The sequence below is a fragment of the Anabrus simplex genome, chromosome 1 (assembly GCF_040414725.1).
Source record: "Anabrus simplex isolate iqAnaSimp1 chromosome 1, ASM4041472v1, whole genome shotgun sequence".
Lineage (NCBI taxonomy): Eukaryota > Metazoa > Arthropoda > Insecta > Orthoptera > Tettigoniidae > Anabrus > Anabrus simplex.
This window is the reverse complement of record NC_090265.1, coordinates 1,546,487,652-1,546,511,432: the sequence shown is the minus strand read 5'-3', so window position 1 is coordinate 1,546,511,432 and position 23,781 is coordinate 1,546,487,652. Positions and strand designations below refer to the sequence as shown.

At 38.3% G+C, this 23,781-nt stretch overlaps 1 protein-coding gene across 2 annotated transcripts in view; it reads right to left on the bottom strand.

The window, feature by feature from the left end:
• The window catches only part of Snx3 (sorting nexin 3), a 29,396-nt gene extending 19,589 nt beyond the window's left edge, over positions 1-9,807 (bottom strand). For both annotated transcript variants that reach the window (XR_010858642.2, XM_067138077.2), the window contains exons 1-3: positions 9,520-9,807; positions 9,175-9,270; positions 8,964-9,088 (exon numbers count right to left, since the gene is read on the bottom strand). Coding sequence is in view for 1 of the 2 variants with exons in the window: in XM_067138077.2 (XP_066994178.1) it covers positions 8,964-9,088; positions 9,175-9,270; positions 9,520-9,684 (386 nt within the window). In the remaining variant the exon portion in view is untranslated. The remainder of the gene's footprint in view (positions 1-8,963; positions 9,089-9,174; positions 9,271-9,519) is intronic.
• Between the last annotated feature and the right edge of the window lie 13,974 nt (positions 9,808-23,781).

Genomic DNA, 23,781 nt, shown 5'->3' with positions numbered 1-23,781 from the left:
GAGGGAGCTTTAACACTTTCCACACTATGCCCGTACGGGATACGGGCGCGCTGCTTTCCTGCTTCTGGACGGCGCCCGTATATAATACGGGCGTGATTTTCTCGTGTGTTTATATCCAGCTGCACGTATCACGTACGGTTCCCTTCCCTTGGTTGGAGGTAATAGTTCATCTAGTGACCGCTAGAATGCAGCAGTTTTCGGGAATTTCGAAATGAAACGATAAACAGGGTATTTTCTCCTTGCCGTGACCTCTACCGAAGCACTCTGTGTGCCGTGTGCTGCGCGCGCCAAATCTGTCAGCCTGTCAGCTGTGTTTACTGTGTAAACATGTCTTTACGCCGGCTCAATGATAGTGATATTTTATCGGGAGAAGCGGGTTCAGAGATGGATGGAAAAGTGATTACGACCCTACTTTCGAACCGGATAACGTATCAAGCGATAGTTCAGGTAAGATTTTTATTTATTACGTCACTTTGAAACGTAAGTGTTTAGCTGTATTATTTTACTCCGAATACAAACAATAGAAATACTTCACCTAGAAATTTGGGTTTATCTTTTTCGTTTAGATGAAGAGACGCAGGCTGATGATTCACCTGTGCTGGGAACATCTGCTAGATCATCTGAACCTGATGATGAATGGTCAGAAACAGATGACCAACTACAGCTACCTGTCTTCCAGTTGGCATCTGGTTCTACTTAGTTTTGCGCGGGGAGTGACGAAATCGATTGTTTCAGTAATTTTTTTGGTGACGATGTGATCAAAAATATAAAAACAGAAACTAACAGATATGCAGGTATGACAATTGCGGCAATGAAACGTCAGGGCAAGGGAAGGAAAATTTCATGTGGCACCGGTGGTCTGCAGTAAAATTTCACAAAATTTATTGGTTTTTTGCAACAATTTTCCATATGTGTGAAAGCTACTCGTTATTGCAAGGTATGCTCAGACAGGGGCAAGAAGGAAAGTGGTAAGTGCGTCAGAAAAGAGAGTAGATGGTAGTGCAAGGAGTGCAAAGTAGGACTGTGTAGACTATAGTCCAATGTTTTCAGGACTACCATACGAAAACAAACTATTCCTAAATAGGTAAATATTTTATTCCACTGCATTGGTGTTTATTTGTGGCCTATGTAGTCGCATTAAATGATTATTTTTTATTGTTTGAGCAAGCTTATTGGTATAACCTCAATGTAAAAAAATTTTCTGTACTATTTTTTTCATGTTTTTCATAAGACTAGTATAATTAAATTATTTCAGATATTCACTTGTTGATTAACATCTTCATTTTGGACGGTTGACACCTACATGTGGTACAAAAATCAGGCATGTAATACGTTTCGCTGTTCCATAACAACGTGTTAAAAATTAGCAAAAATACACAGTTCACAGCCAGGATCCATGTTAAAATATGGTAGTGTTGAAAGTGTTAATATAAGATACCCAGAACACGTTAATGCCATGAAGTACAATAGATTTTCGACTGTGGAACAGCATATGCATGACTATAATCACAAATTCACAGACATAAGATATGGAAATTCTCAAAATTATCAACAAAGGACCCCTGCCAAACATTACAGAAAGCTGCTTTCAGAAAAGGCAAATATTCTGTTTGACCTAATTCCGATTTTTAGAAACGCCAAACCAAAAAGTCGTAATTCAATTTTTCATACAATTCACAGCACCTTTCCTCAGCAACCATCTGTTTTCCTCACATCCTTCAATAAATGCCCCCCCCTCCCCCACCTTTTCACCACGCCTTAATGCTTCTTCCCCTATCCCCCCTTTCCTTTCCCAGCCCTCTCCTCTCCCCTTGCCCTGCCCTCTCCCTTTACCTATTTCCTTTTGGATTTCACTATCCAATCTCAACTCCTCCACATTAGTATGAGTCACAGAACAATAGGCCACGCACCACATGCCGCAACGAAAGGCAAGTCCCATAACCTGTGCCATTTGATTAGCACACTCTCGTTTAGTTTATTAATTTTTGACTTATTTCATGGACACCACATTGAATTGCGAATCTACCGGCTGCAATGTAAGACTGTGCCAGCTATTTAATCATATCTTTGTGTGGCGACCTTGACTCAACCATTGCCAATTTCCAACAGAGGAACTTTTGAACGTTTTTCAAGATATTTTAACAGGAAACACTAATGAAACTTTTTAACATAATGCAACACATTTTAGAGCCTTATTTTTATTTCATATATTTTAGGTGTTGTGCACATAGTTCATCCCAGATGATTTTAATACCTTTAAACGTCATTTGTGTATGTTTATACATTCGTTTTAGTCATTAGATGTGTTTGTACAGTTTTGTATTATAGCTGATGATGGTCAGCTTAAGCCAAAACTACTTCCTAGATTAAAAAGTAATGAAAACATTGCATAATATAGTATTGAAAAGGCAGACCATTACGACATAAGTTTACTTATTATTGTGATCACAAATATGGATCAAAACCATGAAGTTTGTGTCCTCATTCCTTATGTTTTTGTTATTGTCCGAATTATTCAAACATAATTACTTCTTCACATTCATTCCAATTGCACCATGGCACGTTTCCACACCGTGTAATATCATATCTGAAAGCGACAGAGAGCCAAGTAATTTGTAAGAGGTTTCAAGATGTTTAACCCTCCAAGTGATACGAGTCATTAATAATGACTCATTTATGCCTTTGTGAAATGATGGTCATTAACGTCTCATTTTTTTTAGAGCCGTGTTACTGGGCAACCATTTAATGAATATCGTCAAACTTTGCACTAATCAACAGTTAAGTTCATTGGCTACTTCGATTCATCTAGCTGAATTATCATATAGGATTTTTTTGCTTATATACTGTCTAAAACAAATCTTAGCGTCAGTTGCTCGAAGCGCCACACCGCATGGCAGTGTTCTATTGTTCTACTTTATTGGTTAGTGTTTCAATAAACTAAAATGCGAGATCAATGTTGTTCTGATGATATTCGGGACATTTAGAAGATTATGACTTTTTTTCAATGATGACAGTGATTTGCCAGGTGACAAAATACCAAAAGCAGTTTCTTTGAGTGGTGACTCGTCAGAAAACGAGGATGATAAAAAGAAAGCGAAGCAAATTCTGGTGCCCTAAGTATAATTGTGGCATTCATCCTACTTGCTACCATAAGTTGAAACACTTCTACAGGCCCATAGTAAAGGGGAGGAAAAGAAAAACTCTCGCAAATGACTCGAAATAAAGAATCATGCCCGAAGAGGAGATGTGCATAGTTTTGGTTTTTTGTACATAACTTTCTGTTCTTTAGTTTTATGGTAAATATGTACTGTAAGTCTTTTGTTGCTAACAAAATGAACATTTTATACATTTACCTTTTGTTTCGATGTTTTATAGTTTTGAAGCTACGTACAGTGAAAGTTGAAATATTGTTTTCGTTTTTTTTGTTTTCAAAAGTGAAAAATTGCAATTCACCACCCTCAATAAAATGGAATCAAGGTGTGAACCCAATATTATTACATAAACACATTCTCTAGTTTATACTGAACAAAAAGATATGTAATATGATATATTTTACTGTCATTTTATATTTTTTATGAATTAAAAACTTTTACTACACGTCAATGTACATTATCAGTGGATTCACTTAATCTACAAAAGGAAATGTCCTGTAGTGAAACATACATCTGCTAGAATGCAGCAGAAATTTAGGACTTCTTGCTCTCAGTGGAAAGAGATTAGACTATTTAAAACTCTACAGAAAGAAAAAAGCAGCAATGATTTGGGCTGATCCATATATAGAAGGAAGGCAGAGAGAGAGCTTCAGCTTCAAATATATCGTCGTTGCCGGGACAAAACCTCCTATGTGATAATATTTTTGGAGATATACTGACCCGCAGCACATACAGTATGAAGAGCGATAATGCCTTGACGATATTCACACAATATTGCACCTTAAGTGACAGACCCTTACCAGCCAAAGTTCTAAGCAAAAATATTTCACATAGGAGGTTTTGTCCCGGCAGCGACGATATACCATTTCCATCTACACAACTTCAAAACTTTACAAGTTAGAACAAAATGAAGTTAGGCATACAGGAGTCTGTACTATGCATGTAGGTCAGCAGCATGTGAAGAAAAGGAGGTATATATGACATGGAGGTTGGTATGAAGGGGTTTAGCATATCCGAATTAGAACAATTTGACTGACGCAACAGAAATGTTAAAACTAAACACTTAAAACTGCCCTGAAGTGCTGAATTCGATACGAGCTATCAATATTAAATGGGCTTATAGAAGTAGAACTGGCAGACTCATCAAAAATGATGTATCTGGATGTGTTAGGAAATGAAGAGAGGAGATTATAAAGTATTTTTAAGAGGCATTAAAAAGGGAAGGAAAGAATGTGGGGTAGTACTGTTCATCATTAGGAATACTACTGCACACATCATAGTTTATGTTAGGCATGTAAATGAGTGAATAATGTGGGCAGATTTAGCTTTTGGAGGAATTATGACTAGAATTGTCCTAATGTAGTCACTATGTGAGGGAGGATGTTGACCAGTTTTATGAAGTACTGAGTGACATTGTAGCCAGGGTTAACAGCAAGGCTATGACAAGATGACTGGTCAAGGTGGGGGAAGATAATTGTGGAAGCTAATAGGAATAGGAACAGTTTACTGGACTTCTGTGCTAGTATGGGATTAACAGTTATGCATACATTCTTCAAGCATAAGGCTATTCACCACTACAGATGGGAGGGTAGGATATCAGATACATAATAGACTATCATAACAGACTTTGAATTCAGGAAATCTTGTTAGGAATGTGCAAGTATTCCAGGGATATTTTTATCATATAGACCACTATGTGACTGTAGTAAACTAAGAATCCCCAGGCATAGGACAGAAAGTGAAATCTGTATCTCTAGAAAGAGAGAAATTAAACAGAAGTTTAAAACAATAGACAGTAAGCAGGAAAGAAAAAAAATGGGTGGCATACAGGGATGATGCAGTAGAAAAAGCAAGGGAATGCCTAGGAAGACTAGCATGTACATGCATACATAATCATTATAGACCATTATGCTTTTCAGCGTTCAGTCTGCAAGCTCCGTGAATTTACGAAACGTTGCCACAATCCTACATTTGCAACTAGTGCTGTGGCCTCTTTTAGTTCTATACCTCTTATCTTTAAATCATTAGAAACCGAGTCTAACCATCGTCGTCTTGGTCTTCCTCTACTCTTACTGTCTATAACAGAGTCCAATATTCTCCTAGGTAACCTATCCTCGATTCGCCTCACATGACCCCCTTAATCTCCTTATTCCAAGTACGCTTCTGCCATTGTTTCCACCTGTTTGTACCAGCAATCATTCTCGTTACTTTCATGTCTTACTTCTAACTTATAAGATATCCTGAGTCCACCTAGTTTTCGCTCTAGTAAAGCAAAGTTGGTCTGAACACAGACTGGTGTAAGACCAGCATGAAAAGATGGGAAAAACATTTTGGTGGAATGATCAAGTGAGAGCTGCTTGTAAATGCAACAGGAGTATTACAGACTATGAATCTCATGATCTGTATTGATGGTTGAACTTCTTACAAAATTGTACAAAACTATTTTAATCCTCCTAGTCAATACTATATAGATGAAAGAAAGAGTGAAGAAAATAACTGTTGAATTCAAGAAGTCATGGGAAGATAAGTAATAACCTGGACAAGCTAGGTCAAGCAGCAGGGAACCTTTTCTGGACAGTAATAAAGAAACTTAGAAAGGGGAGGAAAGAGGAAATGATTAGTGTTTTGGGTAAATCAGGTGAATTCATAACAGATCCCAGGGAATCACTGGACAGATGGAGGGAATATTTTGAAAATCTTCAACGGAAAAAAAAAAAGTAATAAGATTAGCATGAATGTTAGTAAGGTACCTTGTGATCGGATGAAGGAAGTAATTGCATGTACATACAAGCAAGGGAACAGGAAGGATTGCAACTACTATTGAGCAGTATACCAAGGTGTTCACTGGCATTTCGGAAGGGAGGGTGCAATCAGTGCTTGAGAATATGTTGGATGAAAACGAGTGTGGTTTCAGACCGCAGAGGGGCTGTCAGGATCACATTTTCAGTATGCGCCAGGTAATTTAAAAACACGAGAGGAATAGACAGTTATATTTAGGTTTCGTAGATCTAGCGAAGGCATATGACGGAATACCAAGGAAAAAGATGTTCACCGGTACTGGGGAACTATGAAATTAAGATTATGTGATTAAGGGTAGATTATAAAAATCAAAGGCATTTATGTTGACAATTGGGCTGCAGTGAGAATTGATGGTAGAGTAAGTTCTTGGTTCCAAGTTCTTACAGGGGTTAGGCAAGGTTGAAATCTTACACCTTTGTTGTTCGTAGTTTACAAAGATCTACTGAAAGGTATAAAGCAACGAGGAATTCAGTAAGGTGAAAATATAGTAAGCAGTTTGGCCTATGCTGATGACTCGATCTTATTGGCAGATTGTGCTTAAAGACTAGTCTAATATCTGGAACTTGAAAATATATAGGTGCAATGAGTGTGATAGGAAAATGAGCCTTTTTGAGACTAAAGTGATGTCAGTAGGTAAGAAACCTAAGAATTCAATGTCAGGTTGGAAATACAAAGCTGGTACAGGTCAATAATTTGAAGTATTTAGGATGTGTATCCTCTCAGGATGGTAATTTAATAAGTGAGCTAGGAAAAAGCTGCAGCAAAGTTAATACAGGAAGTTTGCAGTTGTGATCACTAGTATTCTGTAAGAAAGAAGTCAGTGCCTGGACAAAACTATCTTTACAGCAGTCTGTTTTCAGAACAACTTTGCTTTACAAGAGTGAAAGCTGGATGAACTTAGGACAATTTATAAGTTAGAAGTAACAGACATGGAAGTAGCGAGAATGATTGCTAGTACAAACAGGGGAATACTGGCAGGAGGGTACTCTGAATGAGATAAAGGCTAAGTTAGGAAAGAACTCATTGATAAAGCTGTTCTCATAAACCAGGTTGGAAAACTCATTCTTCCCTAGGTGATCACTATGCAGTTAAAAATACATAATGCTACAACATTATGAAGCAAGATATTCTCTCTGCAAGTAGGTGAAATTATTTAAGTTTTGCAAAAAAACTTGGCTATGTGTTAGGCTATTTCTGTTAAGTGTCATGCTCATAATGTGTGTACATCAGTTATACTCCCCTCGCAGACCATCTCGCACTCATTTTGTTTTTCTATACACTTTCTTTCCATTCTTCTACCCTGGGTCTCTTGTTTCACTTTATTTTTATTTTATTACTTCTTCTACCACATTTGTCCCCGATTCATATGATCTTTCTGTTACTTTGCACGCGCACACAGTGGCACTAGGAACATCTTAATTGGAGCTTAAATGGTGTCGTCAGCTCCTGCTTGGAATGCTAGTGCTGTGCCAGCATACAGTGAGCCATCTGGCAATGAATGAGCAAACAACTTATTTACTATGACCAGTGGTAAAGCATTCTTAAATTCAAACTGTCATTATTGGTCAAGTCTTCCTTGAGAACAGTCAAGATTATTTCTGAAGACTCTGAGTAAGTTCTCTGTGAAACTTAAAGAATTTCACTTTGATTTCTTGACACTGCATTAGCCCAGAAACCTATATCATGTCTACAAATACGGGCCGTGATAGCATCGATGTTAACAAAATGTACTACAGTTTCAATTCATATCAAACAATTAGGGAGATTGGTGTACATCATGTGACAATAGAGAAAAAAACTATTATCCAATTCTTGACTGTGTGGTTTCCTATTTTAACCCCACATAACAGGCAGGAAGGTACAGTACTGGTACAAAGCCAAGGACTGCTTCCTTTACAATTCTTGCTCTAATTACACAGTATCCACAGCAACACAGGTCTGACATTTCACAGATTAAGTACCGGTACAATAAGTTATCAACCAGAACATTATATTGAAGTCTTTTTAATAATGAAGTAATGATCCAAACAGGGTTCCATAAAATTTCCACCCGCATAATTTTATGAATGGCGACTTGTTTCAAGGAAAGAAACAAATACAGTAGTAATACAAATCTCATTTCCATATTATTGCTATTATTTAATGAGGTCTGTAAATGAGTACCAGCTGGACAAAGATTGGTTTCAAAAATAAAGTTTTGGTATGATCAGTACACACAATGTTAAAGCCTTGTACTTGTGTCCACTACCGGTACTGGTACTATTTCAGCAAATATGTTCACAGAACCAAATAAGCCAGTATTTAAAAGCAGAAAACAGACCTACTACAAGAGAAAAACATCAAAATGTAGTTGCAATCTACCATAGCCACTCAAAACAATGCAGTGACAACTTATCTGTCAAAGAGATGTATGAGAGATAATTACATACTGATCTAAAATACAATTAAGATGATTTATATACTACTCTAAAAGACAGTTCATAAGCATTAAGTTTCCGTAATGTGTTTTTAATACCTGCAGTTCTTGTTAAGATTTTCTGTGATACTACTTTTTACTTGTAGGTGCTGTTTGAACTTCTGCATTTAAGAGCCAAAATACATGCTGTCTGTTCTATGAAGTGACATACGACAATTTCTCCAATGCCAATAATGAACATGCACAATACATTCATGGATAACTTCATATTAGGTCAATAACTTTGGTATGATCTTATTTTTGTGTTTACTATTGGTACTCCTTTCAGCAAACAGGTTCACAGAACTAAATCTTCTAAACAAGTCATGAAAACAGAGCAACAGTGAAATGTGCAAGATGTACAGCAAAGTCTGTAGCAAAGAAGAAACTTGTAGACTCAATATAACAATTGTTGTTAAACTGTCTAACCTTTTCCCCACATCAAATTCTTTTAGTAGTTAGTAGTCTGATAAACAACAGAACACAAAATCCCATGCCATCTGCAATGACAAAGCTGAACATTAAAATCTGAAAAACTAACATTCTGTCATACTTACTTATTAACAAAAACCTCTAATCCTTTCCTTCTGTCTTCAATGAAGTCTTCTTCAAATATACCATCGTCTCCTCTAAAAGGCATTTGCCTTTTCCATGCTTTCCCAGGCAGAGGTGGTACCACAATCTGAAAAAGTAGACGTCAATTGTAGAAAATAAGACCCTTTCATATTTTAACACACATGAAAAAAATGACAGAAAACAATAACTAACCTTGCTATCTCTTTCCAGTTCATTCCTCAGCCATTCAAAATCACTATACCTTCGACGTACACTGGACTCTTTAACTTTGAAGACGGGTAGGTTTGTCTACGAGAAATCAAGGTTCCAAATCTTAACATAAAATGAAATTGCTGTTCCACATACAATGTCAAAAAATCCGTAAAACACGCACGAAAAGAAAACGGCTATAACATTTATAAATATACATTTTTGGGCCTTACAAATACTCTGCCTTTAACAGACAACTAGTAATACAGCATAAATATAATTTGTAGGGGTTAAAGGAAAATTATAAGGTTTCCTCTTTTGACAAGTTGAGCCACTACAAAAACTTACCCTCATTCTGACTTCGTAATCTGTGTACCTTTTCTTGCCAACTCCATGAGTGATTGGATTAATCACATCTATTTCTAGAAAATTGGCTGGAGCAGCGTAAGCATCATCCAAAGTTTGTTTTTTTACATTTAGCCGACGAGTAGCATCCACCGTGGTGTCCGCCATAATGCACACCTCCTCCTCTTTTCTGTCACTCGCTAAAGATGTCAGCAGCTGAGCTGACCATCAGAAGTACAACAGAACTTTTTATTCAGGGATATACTCCTCCTCCGCCCCTTGTACGCCAGGGAGATAAGATAGGTTAGCTCTCATTGGTTATGAAATATTTTTCATGTTATCTGTAAATGCATGTTGCAATCTCAGAAGCCGTGCTGGGCCATATTACAGTAGCGTATACTCGTCCAACACTCGGCCACCTGGATTCCTCGCTGCACACCCTGTTTTCTGCACAACTTGCAAGCAAAGAGAATGCTTGTAAGGAGCGGTAAGGGATCTCGATTTCAGTAATAGCCATGTGAGCGTTAAAGGTGTGTTTTGTATGTGCCATCTGTCAGCCGTCAACTAAACTATTACAATGGCGGTAATAGCCAGCGATTTGAATTTCTATCGCGTAGTACTTCTTTGCGAATTTGGATTTTTACCGCGTTCTACTTCCTAGCGTTTGGCGGCAAGGGCCGATGATTTGAACTTTTAGAGGGAAGAAGGTACTTCGTAGCGTTGCGCAATAACCTGCCACTTTGTTTAGCTTTCTGTGCGTCCGATGTGTTTCACTTGATCTATGATTACGTTAAAAATTGTCGTGGATTCTAGATGAAATTCTCGATTTACAGTTATTATTCTGGGCTTGTCTATTGTTACGTTTAACTCTGCTTGGTTTTTGGTACATTGTCTTGGATTCAGGATGAAGTTTGCGCAATTTACTGTTCTCTGGTCTTTTAATTAATGATAATAATAAATCAGTTTGCTTGGCATGTTTCACTTGATCCATTATTACGTTTAACTCCACTTGAATTTTGGTACAATCTCTTGGATTCTGTATGGACTTTGTCGACTTACCAGATCTTTTGCTGTCAGTGAAATATGAGTATTAATTCTAAAAATATTGGGGGACATATGCAATTAGTCCATGGAGAGAAGGAGGAAGTAATGAATCGCTGTTTGGAACCTCTGTGTACTGCAAGCTTCCATTTCAAAGTAGATTTAATTACACATCTTGAGGAACAACATCAAATTCATAGCTCTAAGCAAGAGTTGATATTTGATTCCTTCCAAGGTAAGATATTTCTTTCCCTACATACCCTACGTACTTAAACATTCAATTACATATTTTGCTCTGTCAGATTCTGTTATTAATTTAAGGTTTTAAAAAAATTACTATTCAGTGGCAATTTAAACATGCACAATGGTGAAATGCACTAGTTAATTTACATCATCATCATTATAGACTGTTCAGTGTTCAGTCTGCAAACCTCTGTGAATTTACTCTACACCTCCACAATCCTATATTTCTAACTAGCTCTGTGACCACGTTTAGTACCATACATCTTATCTTTCAATCATTCGAAACCGAGTCTAACCATCATTGTCTTGGTGTCCCTGTACTTGTCTTAACCTCCATGACCAAGGTACATTGTGAGTTCTGTGGTGAACTTAGTAGTTTGTGATGTGAAGGAATCATTTTCTGCTGTAATCCATGGTGTGCTTTGTTTGTGTTTGTACACAAATTTAAATGTCAAATGTTGGTGTGTGATGCCATAATTTAATCGTGGTGACCTTCAACAATTTGACTGTGAACTATGACATCATAAACATGGCTACCGTGGCTAAATAGTCTTAGAGCTTAGCAAATATTTTCATTTAATAATCACTTACTTCTTCTTTTTTATTTTCCCTTTATGTCCTCGCAGGCGATGGGTATAATCACTTACAAATTGTGAGAAATCATTAATTTTGCCCCTAAGATCCTTCTTAGGACATGGTCAGATTCGCCCTTACATTAAAAAATTTCTGAAACCCAAATTAGCGAGGTCAGCTTCTTTACCGGACCCGTCCATTATTCTCCTAGGTAACAAATTCTCCTCCATTTGCCTCACATGGTCCACCACCAAAGCTGGTTTATGCATACAGCTTCATTAATAGAGTTCATTCCTAACTTTGCCTTTATGTCCTCATTCCGAGTGCCCTGTTGCCATTGTTCCCATCCGTTTTTTCAGCAATCATTCACGCTACATTCATGTTTGTTACCTCTAACGTATGAATAATACATACTGAGTCCACCCAGCTTTCACTTCCATAAAGCAGAGTTGGACTGAAAACAGACTAGTGTAACCGCTTGTGGGTGGGGGATGCAGATGAAGAATACACCCATGGTATCCCCTGCTTGCCATAAGAGGTGACTCAAAGGGGCAACCTAGGTGCGGAAATGGATTGTGGCTTTATTACCATGTGTTGTACCGCCTGTGGATGGGAGGGGCTGAATACATCCGCAGGTAATTCCTGCCTGTCGTAGAAGCCAACTAAAAGTGTCATGTGGCCATTGGTCCCCTCTTTATCGTTTTATTTTTTCTTGAGGTTTAGTTGTAGACTGAATCAAAATTCTGATGTGTGTGTGCAGCTTGGGGAGGGGCCTCTTACGTGTGTGATGATGCTGAAAAGCCCAGATGGTATCCCAAGAGTCCAGTTGGGTGGGAGCGCCATGTACTCAGCAGTAGTATCCGCCTTACAATGCAGGTCCCTGCACAGCCTAATGTCAGAAGGACTTTTTTTAAATCTATACTTATCACTCTGTATACGCAATGGGGTACATGCTATTGTAAGTGATTTGAAGAAGGGAGTCCTTTTGTTCATAGCCTCAGTCAGTCTGTATTAGGCACTGTTCAACATTCGACCCCGGGCAATACCTCCTACAACCAGGTGGGTATTGCCTTGGCAGCTTGGTTCGGCTACAGAGGCCCCTGATTGGAGTGGGTGGCATTTGGGGAGGATGTTTCTCGGCATGGCTTCAAAACGTTTCAGGTCTGCCCAGATTCGTCCGCCACCCAAGCCTTTAACTTGCGATTCCCTCAGGAGGGCAACCCCTTGGGAACAGGCACAACATGAAAGCATGGGATCCAGCTTCCCTAGGTTCCTGTGTGCAACCAGAACTGATGGGCAAGATTTCAAGGTGGTGAAGTGTGTTTTGTTCTGTAGATACACTGAAGGTGTCTAAGGCAAACTGCAAGACTTAAAGAAAATGCACAATTGTGGTTTGGTATTCAAGACTCGCACTCCACTTCAAGCTGATCAGTTGCTCAAGTGCGACCACTTTGGCAAAATCCCCATCAGAGTGAAATAGCACAAAACCTCGAACCTGGTTTATGGAGTTATCTACCACTGTCATCTTATCTTGAACGACAATGAGTTGATGGAAGACATGAAGCACTGTGGCATGACACACATCCTAACATCCATTTCTGATACACATTCTTTTTACATTTATAAGCTGCTCTCACTATATCATTCGACCAAGATGTTTGCTTTTCCCCATCTTTACACACAGTTGTTCCTAGATATTCCATTGCTGTTTCTACTACAGCATCCCTGTACATTGCCCATTTTCTTTCTATATCCTGAATTTACTTACTGTCTTTTGTTTTGAACTTTTTTAGTAATCATATTCATGACTTCTGTCTAATTGCCTTATCCTGTAGATTTTCTACCCTTATTCGTCTGAAGACTTGTTTCAGTTTCTCTATCCTAGGACTAGAGATATTTAGTTCGCTACAGATCAGATAATGGTCTGTATCATCAAAAATCCTTGGAATAGCTGAACATCCTAACAGATTTCCTGAATAGAAGGCCGGTTATGATAGTCTATTATGGATCTGGTGCTCCTACCCCCTTATGCTTGAATATTACCACTGAAGTCCAGTAAAGGTTTCCATTGCTATTAGCTTCCTGTTACATATCTTTCTCACATTTACCCATCACCTTGTCATATCCTTCAGTTTTATTTCTATCTCTCGCAACAAAATTGCCTATTAGCACTATCTTATCTTTGTAGTTGATCCAGACTATGATGTCACTCACCGATTCATGAAGTCAACTTCATCCTCATCTGCATCCTCACATGGTAAATATAGTAAGATAGTTATCATACCTACTAATTCCTCCAACTGCTAAATCTACCCACATCATTTGCTCATTTACATGCCTAAGAGAAACTATGTTGCATGCAATACTATTCCTGAGGAAAAGTCTTAAACCCACACTCTGCCGTTCCCTTTTAACACCTATTAAACCCCAAACCCCATGGCACTTAACGCCCTTGAAAGGGCCTTGGCCTGCCCAGCGACCGTTGCTCAGCCCGAAGGCCTGCAGATTACGAGGGGTCGTGTGGTCAGCACGACGCATCCTCTCGGCCGTTATTCTGGGCTTTTGTGACCGGGTTTAACACCTATTAAGAACACTTTATAATTTACTAACTCTTTGTCATTATCTTAAGCCTCCGTGGCTCAGGCGGCAGCGCGCCGGCCTCTCACCACTGGATACCGTGGTTCAAATCCCGGTCACTCCATGTGAGATTTGTGCTGGACAAAGCGGAGGCGGGACAGGTTTTTCTCCGCGTACTCCGGTTTTCCCTGTCATCATTCATTCCAGCAACACTCTCCATTCACATTTCATTTCATCTATCAGTCATTTATCATTGCCCCAGGGGAGTGCGACAGGCTTCGGCAGCCGGCACATTTCCTATCCTCGCCGCTAGATAGGGGCTTCATTCATTCCATCCCTGACCCGGTCAAATGACTGGAAACAGGCTGTGGATTTGTCATTATCTACCCTTACCGTAATATCATTACTCATAACCCATACAGATTTGCTGAATCAACCAGTTCTACTTTCTTCCATAAGCCCTATTGAAACTGATAGCTCCACATCAAATTCCATTTCTTATGCAAAGTTGTTTCAAGGAGTCCTTTACCTGTCAAATGGAAGTGAGACTCTGACTCCCGTAGGTCTGATGCTTGCTTAAAATGTTCTGAATGTTCTAGGTAAATATTCTGTGAAGCAGGATGCTACCCTACTTACACATATTCCCAGTGAGAATTTCTTCTCTAATGGATTAGGGACCACCGATGGATTGTAGTCTAGCTAGAGACCACCGGTGGATTGTATAGTCCTAGCCACTTGAGAATAAGGGGGTCCATGACTCAAAATATGTCCGAGATGCCCACTCCTATTCTATAGCAACTAATATCCTGACTCTCAGAACCATTTACTAGGCCACTCAGCCATTGCCCATAGTTCAAGAACTAGGACGTGACTACTGTAATCCACAGCTTGAACCATTCCAGATGATTTTATAATGCAAAATTAATGAGCTTGCAGATATGTGATAGTTATTTAAACTCTTTCTTTTTCAGATTTTGAAGAGTGGCTGAGACAGAAGCAACGAGAAAACAACTCACAGTATTATCGCAGGACAAGAAGAAGAAGAACTGATGGTTCCGAAATTATTTACTATGACTGCAATCGCTCAGGAAAGTCTCGTGAATGTAGAGCACCAAGGCAGAGAGCTTCTAAAGCACAGGGATCTTCAAAGATCAATGCAGGTTGCACCAGCCATTGCAAAGTGACAGTGGGGGAAAAAACAAATGTAGTGTTTTGGGCTACTCATTATGGTCATGGGCAGGAAATAAAACATCTCGAACTTACAAAGGCAGAGAGAGAGTGTTTAGCAGGTCAGATGAGTTTAGGTCTGCCTGTCAAAACGGTGCTAAATTCTGTTCGGGAAAATGTTGGCTCTGAAGTGAAGAGATCTGACCTTATAACAAGAATCGACCTGCACAATATAAGAAAAGAATTCAATTTAAATATTTTTTCAGGGCAGCGTCATGTAAACGATTCCTGTAGTGTTGACATTTTTGTGCAGGAATCACTGAAGCTTGGGGAACAAAATCCTGTGATATTTTACAAAAAACAGGGGGATGAATCACATGAACTGTCAAGGAATGACTTTTGCATTGTGCTTATGAATGAAGCACAGAAGCATATGCTAATAAAATTTTCAAGGAATGCCATCTGTATAGATGGAACACATGGCCTAAATGGTTATGACTTTGAACTAACAACTGTATTAGTATTAGATGACTACAACGAAGGTTTCCCTGTATTTTTCATGTTTTCGAATAGAAGAGACTGTTATATTTATGAATTACTCTTCATGAAAATTAAGGAAAGAACTGGTTCTCTATATACCAAATTCTTTATGAGTGACATCACTGAAACGTATTACATGGCATGGAAGAGTATCATGGGAGAGCCAGGTCATAGATTGCTATGTCTATGGCATGTGTTTAAAGCATGGACTGAGAATTCCTCCAAAATTAAAAATGCACAAAAACGGGCAAAGGTCATGAGTTCCTTGAAAATTCTTCATTCTCTTCCTCATCAAAAGGACTTTTCACGGGCACTTGAAGATTTTTGTGAAGAATGTGCACAAGATCCAGAGACCCAAAACTTTGGTTTGTATTTTGGAAGATATTATAGAAGTATTCCACAGCTGTGGGCGAAATGCTTCAGAATAGGTTGTGATGTAAGCACAAACATGCATCTAGAAAGAGTTCACAGAACCATAAAATATGAATATTTGGGAGGTGTGCGTGTTAAAAGACTTGATAAGAGTATACATGCTCTCTTACAGTTAGTGCGAGATAAGGAATTTGACAGAATACAGAAATTAATAAAAGGCAAGCACCATAAATATTTTAAAGAGTTTGAAAAGAGGCATGAAACTGCATTGGCAATGCAGGAAGGAATAATTCATGAAAATGAATATGAATGGAAAGTTGGCATGTACCATGTTGAGAGAAAATTGCTGGAGAACTGTTGTCAGTTGCTCTGTGATAAGTGCAAAATCTGTGTGCATGCATTCTCCTGCAGCTGCCTGGATTATCTTACCAGAACCATGATGTGCAAACATGTCCACTACTGTATCATGCATTTACCGCAAAACCTTGTTAGTACCTCTCAACAAGCACTTCCCTCTTCCCTAGGAAATGATGGTTGCTTAGAACTGCAATGTCACATGAAGCAATTGCACAAACCTGCAGAAGCTACACCAGAAAGTATTATGGAAGAAATTAAAAAAACAATTCAGGTAACGATAGGGAAATTAGAACTACTTCAAAATGATAAGGATAAGCTAAAAGAAGTTCTAAAGCAGCTTAAAGCTGTTGAAGGTTTTACAGCATCACTTTGTTCCAATGACAGTCAGAAAGAAACTTGCTTTACACCAACACAAACAGTAGAGTGTGAACCTCCAAACAAAAAGGTTCAAAAACAGTCATTCTTCTCAACAAAGAAGTCATCTACAAAAAAGCTTAAAAAGAATGAAGTGCAGGATAAAACCATTGCTTCCATCATAGTTCATCCACAGCTCTATCATTTGCAAGAAGGTGATAATGAACATAACTATGCTGGTTAAAGTTCTTGGCCAGTTTTGTTTAGTGTGATTTCTTTTCTTCATGTTCCTCAAGTGTTATCATTCACTTTTTAATTTCATTTACAAAACAGAATAAAGATAAACCCACACTGATACATCACACACCTCTCATTACTGGTGGAACAACTGACGGATTGTGGTTCAGGTGCTATTGTTTTTTATATGTATGTGGAGTAGATGATGGACAGTGCTTCTTCTTTTTCTTCCTCGTTGAGTAATTCAGTGTAATGACTGGTTTGCCCCTGCGATGCATCTTCCCCAACTGGCTCAGTCCTGTGCAGTATGTTTTGCGTCTGCATAGCTCGTGCATCCTGTGCTACCCGAGTTATTGTTTATTATAAATATGTGAAGCAAGTGATAGACTATAGGCCTACTTCTGGTGCTACTGTTTATTTTATACATATGGAGCAAGTAATGGACAGTGCTTCTGGTGCTATTGTTTATTTTATACATATGGAGCAAGTGATGGATTGTGGTTCAGATGCTATTGTTTCCTATGTATGTGGACTAGATGATGGACAGTGCTTTTTCTTCCTCCTTGAGTAATTCAGTCTAATGACTGGTTTGCCCCTGCGATGCATCTTCCCCAACTGGCTCAGTCCTGTACAGTATGTTTTGCGTCTGCATAGCTCGTGCATCCTGTGCTACCCGAGTTATTGTTTATTTTAAATATGTGAAGCAAGTGATAGACTATACTTCTGGTTCTATTGTTTATTTTGTACATATGGAGCAAGTGATGTATCGTGCTTCTGGTGCTGTTGTTTATTTTATACATATGGAGCAAGTGATGGATTGTGGTTCAGGTGCTATTGTTTATTATATGTATGTGGAGTAGATGATAGACAGTGCTTCTTTTTCTTCCTCCTTGAGTAATTCAGTCTAATGACTGGTTTGCCCCTGCGATGCATCTTCCCCAACTGGCTCAGTCCTGTGCAGTATGTTTTGCGTCTGCATAGCTCCTGCATCCTGTGCTAAAAGTGTTATCGTTTATTTTAAATATGTGAAGCAAGTGATAGACTATACTTCTGGTTCTATTGTTTATTTTGTACATATGGAGCAAGTGATGGATCGTGCTTCTGGTGCTGTTGTTTATTTTATACATATGGAGCAACTGATGGCCTGTGCTTATAAAGCTATTGTTTATTTTTGTTTTTAATTTGTAGGTGGTTCATGGTGTGGGTTACTGTAGTCATGTCCTAGTTTGTGAAGCATGGGCAACGGCTGAGTGGCCTTTTAAGTGGTCCTGAGAGTCGGGATACCAGTTGCTGTGGAATGGGAGTGGGCATCTCAGACATAATCTGAATCATGGCCCTCGTACTCAGGCGGCTAGGACTGTACAATCCACCATGGTCCCTAACGCGTTCAAGGAGAGAACCTCAATGCGATTAAGGATAGAGGGTTTCCACCTGTTCAATACATTGACAGAGTGACTTAATTAAAATATCACATTTTTATTATTATCATTATGGTACCGGTTTCGGCATCTCACATGCCATCATCAGCCAATGAAAATTTGCAAGGTATTATAGGTAATTACATGAAATATTTATGCAGTATGGAAACATATACAGAGCATGCTATCTAGTGTTCTGAAATTTTACAATTATATATACGGTATATATACATTAAAATATGTGTGATTAAAATACAAGACCACTTAATCTTTTAAGATGTTAGACACGTCATAAAACACAACACTTTCTTGTGTGTCAAAAAGATCTTTTTTACCGCTAAAATATATGTGAATGGCCTTGAAGAGTACAAGGTGTTCCTTTTTAAAACTTTATCTTCAGTCTTTATACACTATCTGACGTACTGAATTAGATACTGATGCAGCAGGACATACTCACTCTCTTACACTGGTACCAGTGTAACAAATTGACAATGAATCTGCAGAAAACTAAATACATGCTTATTTCAAAACAAAAAAAATCCTTCACTCAAATAGTGATAAATTAATCATAAATGATATGGAAATAGAAAAGGTAAATAAAGTGAAATATCTTGGATTAATTATTGATGAGAACCTGACCTGGAATGACCATGTTGAATACATAACTAAGAAAATCGCCCCAGTTGCTGGGTTACTAAAAAGACTTAGATATTTAATCCCTAAACACCTCCTCCTACAAATTTATTATTCATTAGTACATAGCCACTTGCAGTACTTATGTGTAATTTGGTCACATTGTATAAAGTCTTCCCTGAATGAACTTATGGTGACACAGAACAGGGCAATAAGGAACATATTTAACTTATCATTATACACCCCAGTAAAATACTTATACACTCAGGCCAAACTTCCACCTCTCAGCATAATTACAGAGCTTAATTCTGTCATACTAATGTATAAAATAAAAAGAAACATAATATTTCACAACACTACTTTAATAACCAATACAGACAACCACAGGTATCAAACTAGACATGCAGATGATTTGGCCTTGTATCACATCCACTCTTCAAAATATGGGAAGAACAGTTGTAAATTCTCAGCAATTCAAGCATACAAAAAACTTCCTGCTGACATAAAAATTGCCCCTACTTTAATCACTTTCAAACGAAAGGCAAAGGAAAATCTATGGAATAGATACTTCCAAGGGCGCCCATACCCGGGGGCAAGGTGGGGCCGCGGCCCCCTCTAGCTCTCAGGGAAAGGCAAAAATCTACTGTAGTCAGGTGTTTTCCTTTCAAGAAAATGATTTAAAAGTCAGTATTACGTAGAAGTGGTAGTACCGTTCCCCACCAACAGGCAGGGGATACCGTGGGTTATTCTACCGCAGAATACAAGTCGCCATTTATCTTCCAAAATATTAAAAATACTACGTACCCCTAGGTCTGGGCCCCTCCCTACAAAGTGTCATATGGTCGCCCATGGATACTTCATAGGTGAAATATAAATAGGTAATGTTTAAAACAAACACTCGCCTGCTTTGTCAATCCTGTTGCATTGTTACTCACTTGTAGTACTAAATAGTTTAAGTAAGTATAATTAAGGAACTATTGAATGGTATTTTATTTTTTAAACTTTCTGTATTGATGTCTCTACTTTTACTGTTTAAGTCACCTGATTATATTATTGTAAGTATCAGAGTTTGTAGATCCGCCATTGAATATATTATTCATTGTACAGTTCCTCTGTATGAGCCTTTGGCTCGTTGGAATTAATTATTGAAATAAATATCTATCTATCTATCTATCTAACGGTGGCAAATAGAACATTGTTTCTTTTGTTTATGTGATTAGGGTATTTAATCATTGTTCATATTTATATGAATCAGTTCCACCTAGTATGTATTCCTGATATTTCTATGATATACAGATTTTTTCTTAGAATGTCACAGTCTTTGTGTAGCTATTCTAAAACATCTCATATGATTTAAGCTTGAACTCTGCATTTTAGTGTTGTTCGAAAATTATTGTAAGGCTGAGGCCGTGCGTTGATAGATGAGATCTTGAAAATTTCAATATCATGTGGATTTTGACAAGTTAATATCGATCTCGACCTAACACGGACCTCTAACTCGAAGTGGCCAAGCGTGGTGTATGTAAGGAGCTGGAATGCAAAGTCACAATGATTAAATACCCTAATCACATAAACAAAAGTAATAATGTTCCAGAAATCAGTATTGAATTCAGTACGTCAGATAGTGTATAAAGACTGAAGGTAAAGTTTTAAAAAGGAACACCTTGTACTCTTCAAGGCCATTCACATATATTTTAGCGGTAAAAAAAGATCTTTTTGACACACAAGAAAGTGTTGTGTTTTATGACGTGTCTAACATCTTAAAAGATTAAGCGGTCTTGTATTTTAATCACACATATTTTAATGTATATATACCGTATATATAATTGTAAAATTTCAGAACACTAGATAGATGCTCTGTATGTGCTTCCATACTGCATAAATATTTCATGTAATTACCTATAATACCTTGCAAATTTTCATTCGCTGATGATGGCATGGGAGATGCCGAAACCGGTACCATAATGATAATAATAAAAATGTGATATTTTAATTAAGTCACTATGTCAATGTATTGAACAGGTGGAAACCCTTTATCCTTCATCACATTGTAAATTTTGATTCAATACGGACCATAATGAAATTCTTAACATTAAGTGAGAGAACCTCACTTGGACTATGTGTAAGTGGGGTAGCACCTTGCTTCACTAATTGACCGATCTCACAACATTTTAAGCAAGCCTCGGACCTACGGAAGTAACGGAGTCTCACTCCCATTTGACAGGCGAGGGACTCCTTGGAAACAACTTACTGAACAAAATGGAATTTGATGGGGAGCTGTCAATATTAATGGGGCTTACAGAAGAAACAAAGTAGAACTTGCTGAGTTAGCAAAGAGGATGCATCTGTATGTGCTAGGAGTAAGTGATATTCAGGTAAGGGGAGATAACGAGGAAGAGATAGGAGATTATAAAGTGTACTTGAGGGGTGTTAAAAAGGGGAGGACAGAGTGTGGGGTAGGGCTGTTTATCAGGAATAGTATTGTACGTATTGTAGTTTCTCTTAGGCACGTAAATGAGCAAATGATGTGGGTACATTTGGCAGTTGGAGAAATTAGGACGAGAATTGTCTCAGTGAATTCATCATGAGAGGGTGCAGATGAGGATGAAGTTGACAAGTTTTATGAAGCATTGAGTGACATCGTGGTCAGGGTCAACAGCAAGGATAGAACAGTACTAATGGGCGATTTCAATGCAGGAGTAGGAAATAGAACTGAAGGATACAATAGGGTGATTGGTAAATGTGGGAAAGATAAGGAAGCTAACAGCAATGGGAAGCGTTTGCTGGACTTCTGTGCTAGTATGGGATTAGCAGTTACGAATACTTCTTCAAGCATAAGGCTATTCACCACTGCACATGGGAGGGTAGGGGTACCAGGTCCATAATAGACTATATCAGGACCACTACCAGGTCCATATTAGACTGTATTAGGACCACTTCAGGAAATGTTAGGAATGTATGGGATTTTCAGGGATTTTTCAATGATACAGACCACTATCTGATCTGTAGTGATCCAAGTATCTCTAGGCTTAAGACAGAAAAAGTGAAATCTGTCTACAAATGAATAAGAGTAGAAAATTTCCAGGACGAGGAAATTAGACAGAAGTACATGGATATGAGTAATGAGAAATTTCAAACAGTGGACAGTGAGCAGGTTGAGGATATAGAAAGAGAATGGGTGGCATACAGGGATACTGTAGTAGAAACAGCAAGGAAATGCCTAGGAACAACTGTGTGTAAAAATATGGGAAAAACAAACATCTTGGTGGAATGATGAAGTGAGAGCAGCTTGTATACATAAAAAGAAGTCTTATCAGAAATGGCTCTAAACAAAGGCTGATGCAGACAGGAAATTGTTGGTTATGGGAAAAAAAATGTGATAGATGTCATCATAATGTGTGAGAAGTGACACATTTAAATTAGGTATGTTTTTGGGCTGAAGATCTATCTAGAATTAGCATCAAAATTTCCTGACACTACTGTAACTGAGGCAAGCAGTTTCATCATGTAAGTATACTAGGCCAGCAACATCATCTATACATTCCTATAAGAACGCAAGCTTTGTGAGAATGATTATAATTTACTACCCATCGTACTTGGTAGCAATTTGAACATCGATGTGAAGTCAGCACTTGGTCAAGAGTTTCTCTCCTTCAAGTGTGATAGACTGGCCCTCGAATTAAATGATGACCCAGCCATTTCCGCTATGAGGAGTAGTACTTGTGCCGATGCTGTGTTCAGTCGCCATGTAAACCAGATAAGAACTCAACAGCACATTTTGTACTTTCCCTATCATTCTCCATTACGCCGAGTATAACTAATGTACCCCAATCTATGACTAGATAAATTTGTGAACAAATCTTTGTTTCATTCCATCAGTATTGTATTTTTTCTTCATGAAAAATACTTAATCACACCTCTACACTCGTGTGCTCCATTACAGACGAGCGCACGTTTCACTCATACATTTTCTTCGCTACTCAAAAGATCACAGAATTGTGTAAATGAACTTGCTCTCATCTTCTAAGTCTAAAAACATATCCATGATCTTATGCTTCTCTGTGAAGTGGAGAAAATGCACCAGTGCAAAGTTTTTTTATATGGAACTTTTTGATCTCAAAATTTACTTTGCACATTTGTGCACTATACCTAACATTATTATTATTATTATTATTATTATTATTATTATTATTATTAAAGTGTTTTAGCTTGTACAGATCGGGCCAGTTAGGAAGACATCCGGTGAGGGGAAGTGTGCGAGTGAGAAAACAGAGCCGTGGGAGCGAGAACGCTGACTTCCCCTTGTCGCTCAGTATTGTGGCGACGTACAGTTGACCTGAAATATTTGTTATAACTGACATGTAACACTCCGCAGATTTTCAGTTCGTGGAATTCCCTTCCGGCTGTAAATTACAGACATGCCTAGCCGAAATGAATGCATTTAGAAGATTGCTGCACGAGTCTGACTCTTTAGCACCTTACGATGCACGCTACTTTTAACGCCTTCCATACTGTCACAGATAGGCCTAACGTACACCACCACTAACCACAGTTACTACTCAACGGGAAATTAGAAAGCAGAGCGCGGCAGCTGAGTGTAAACTTAGGCACTGAACTGTCCTTGTAGCTATGCGAGATAGTCCAAAGTGCGCACGCGCTCCCAGATGTCTTCCTAGCTGGTCCGATCTCTACAGTTAAACTTATAACTAGAGTGTGGCTTGTACAGTACCAACTTCTTTATTTAGAAATAACA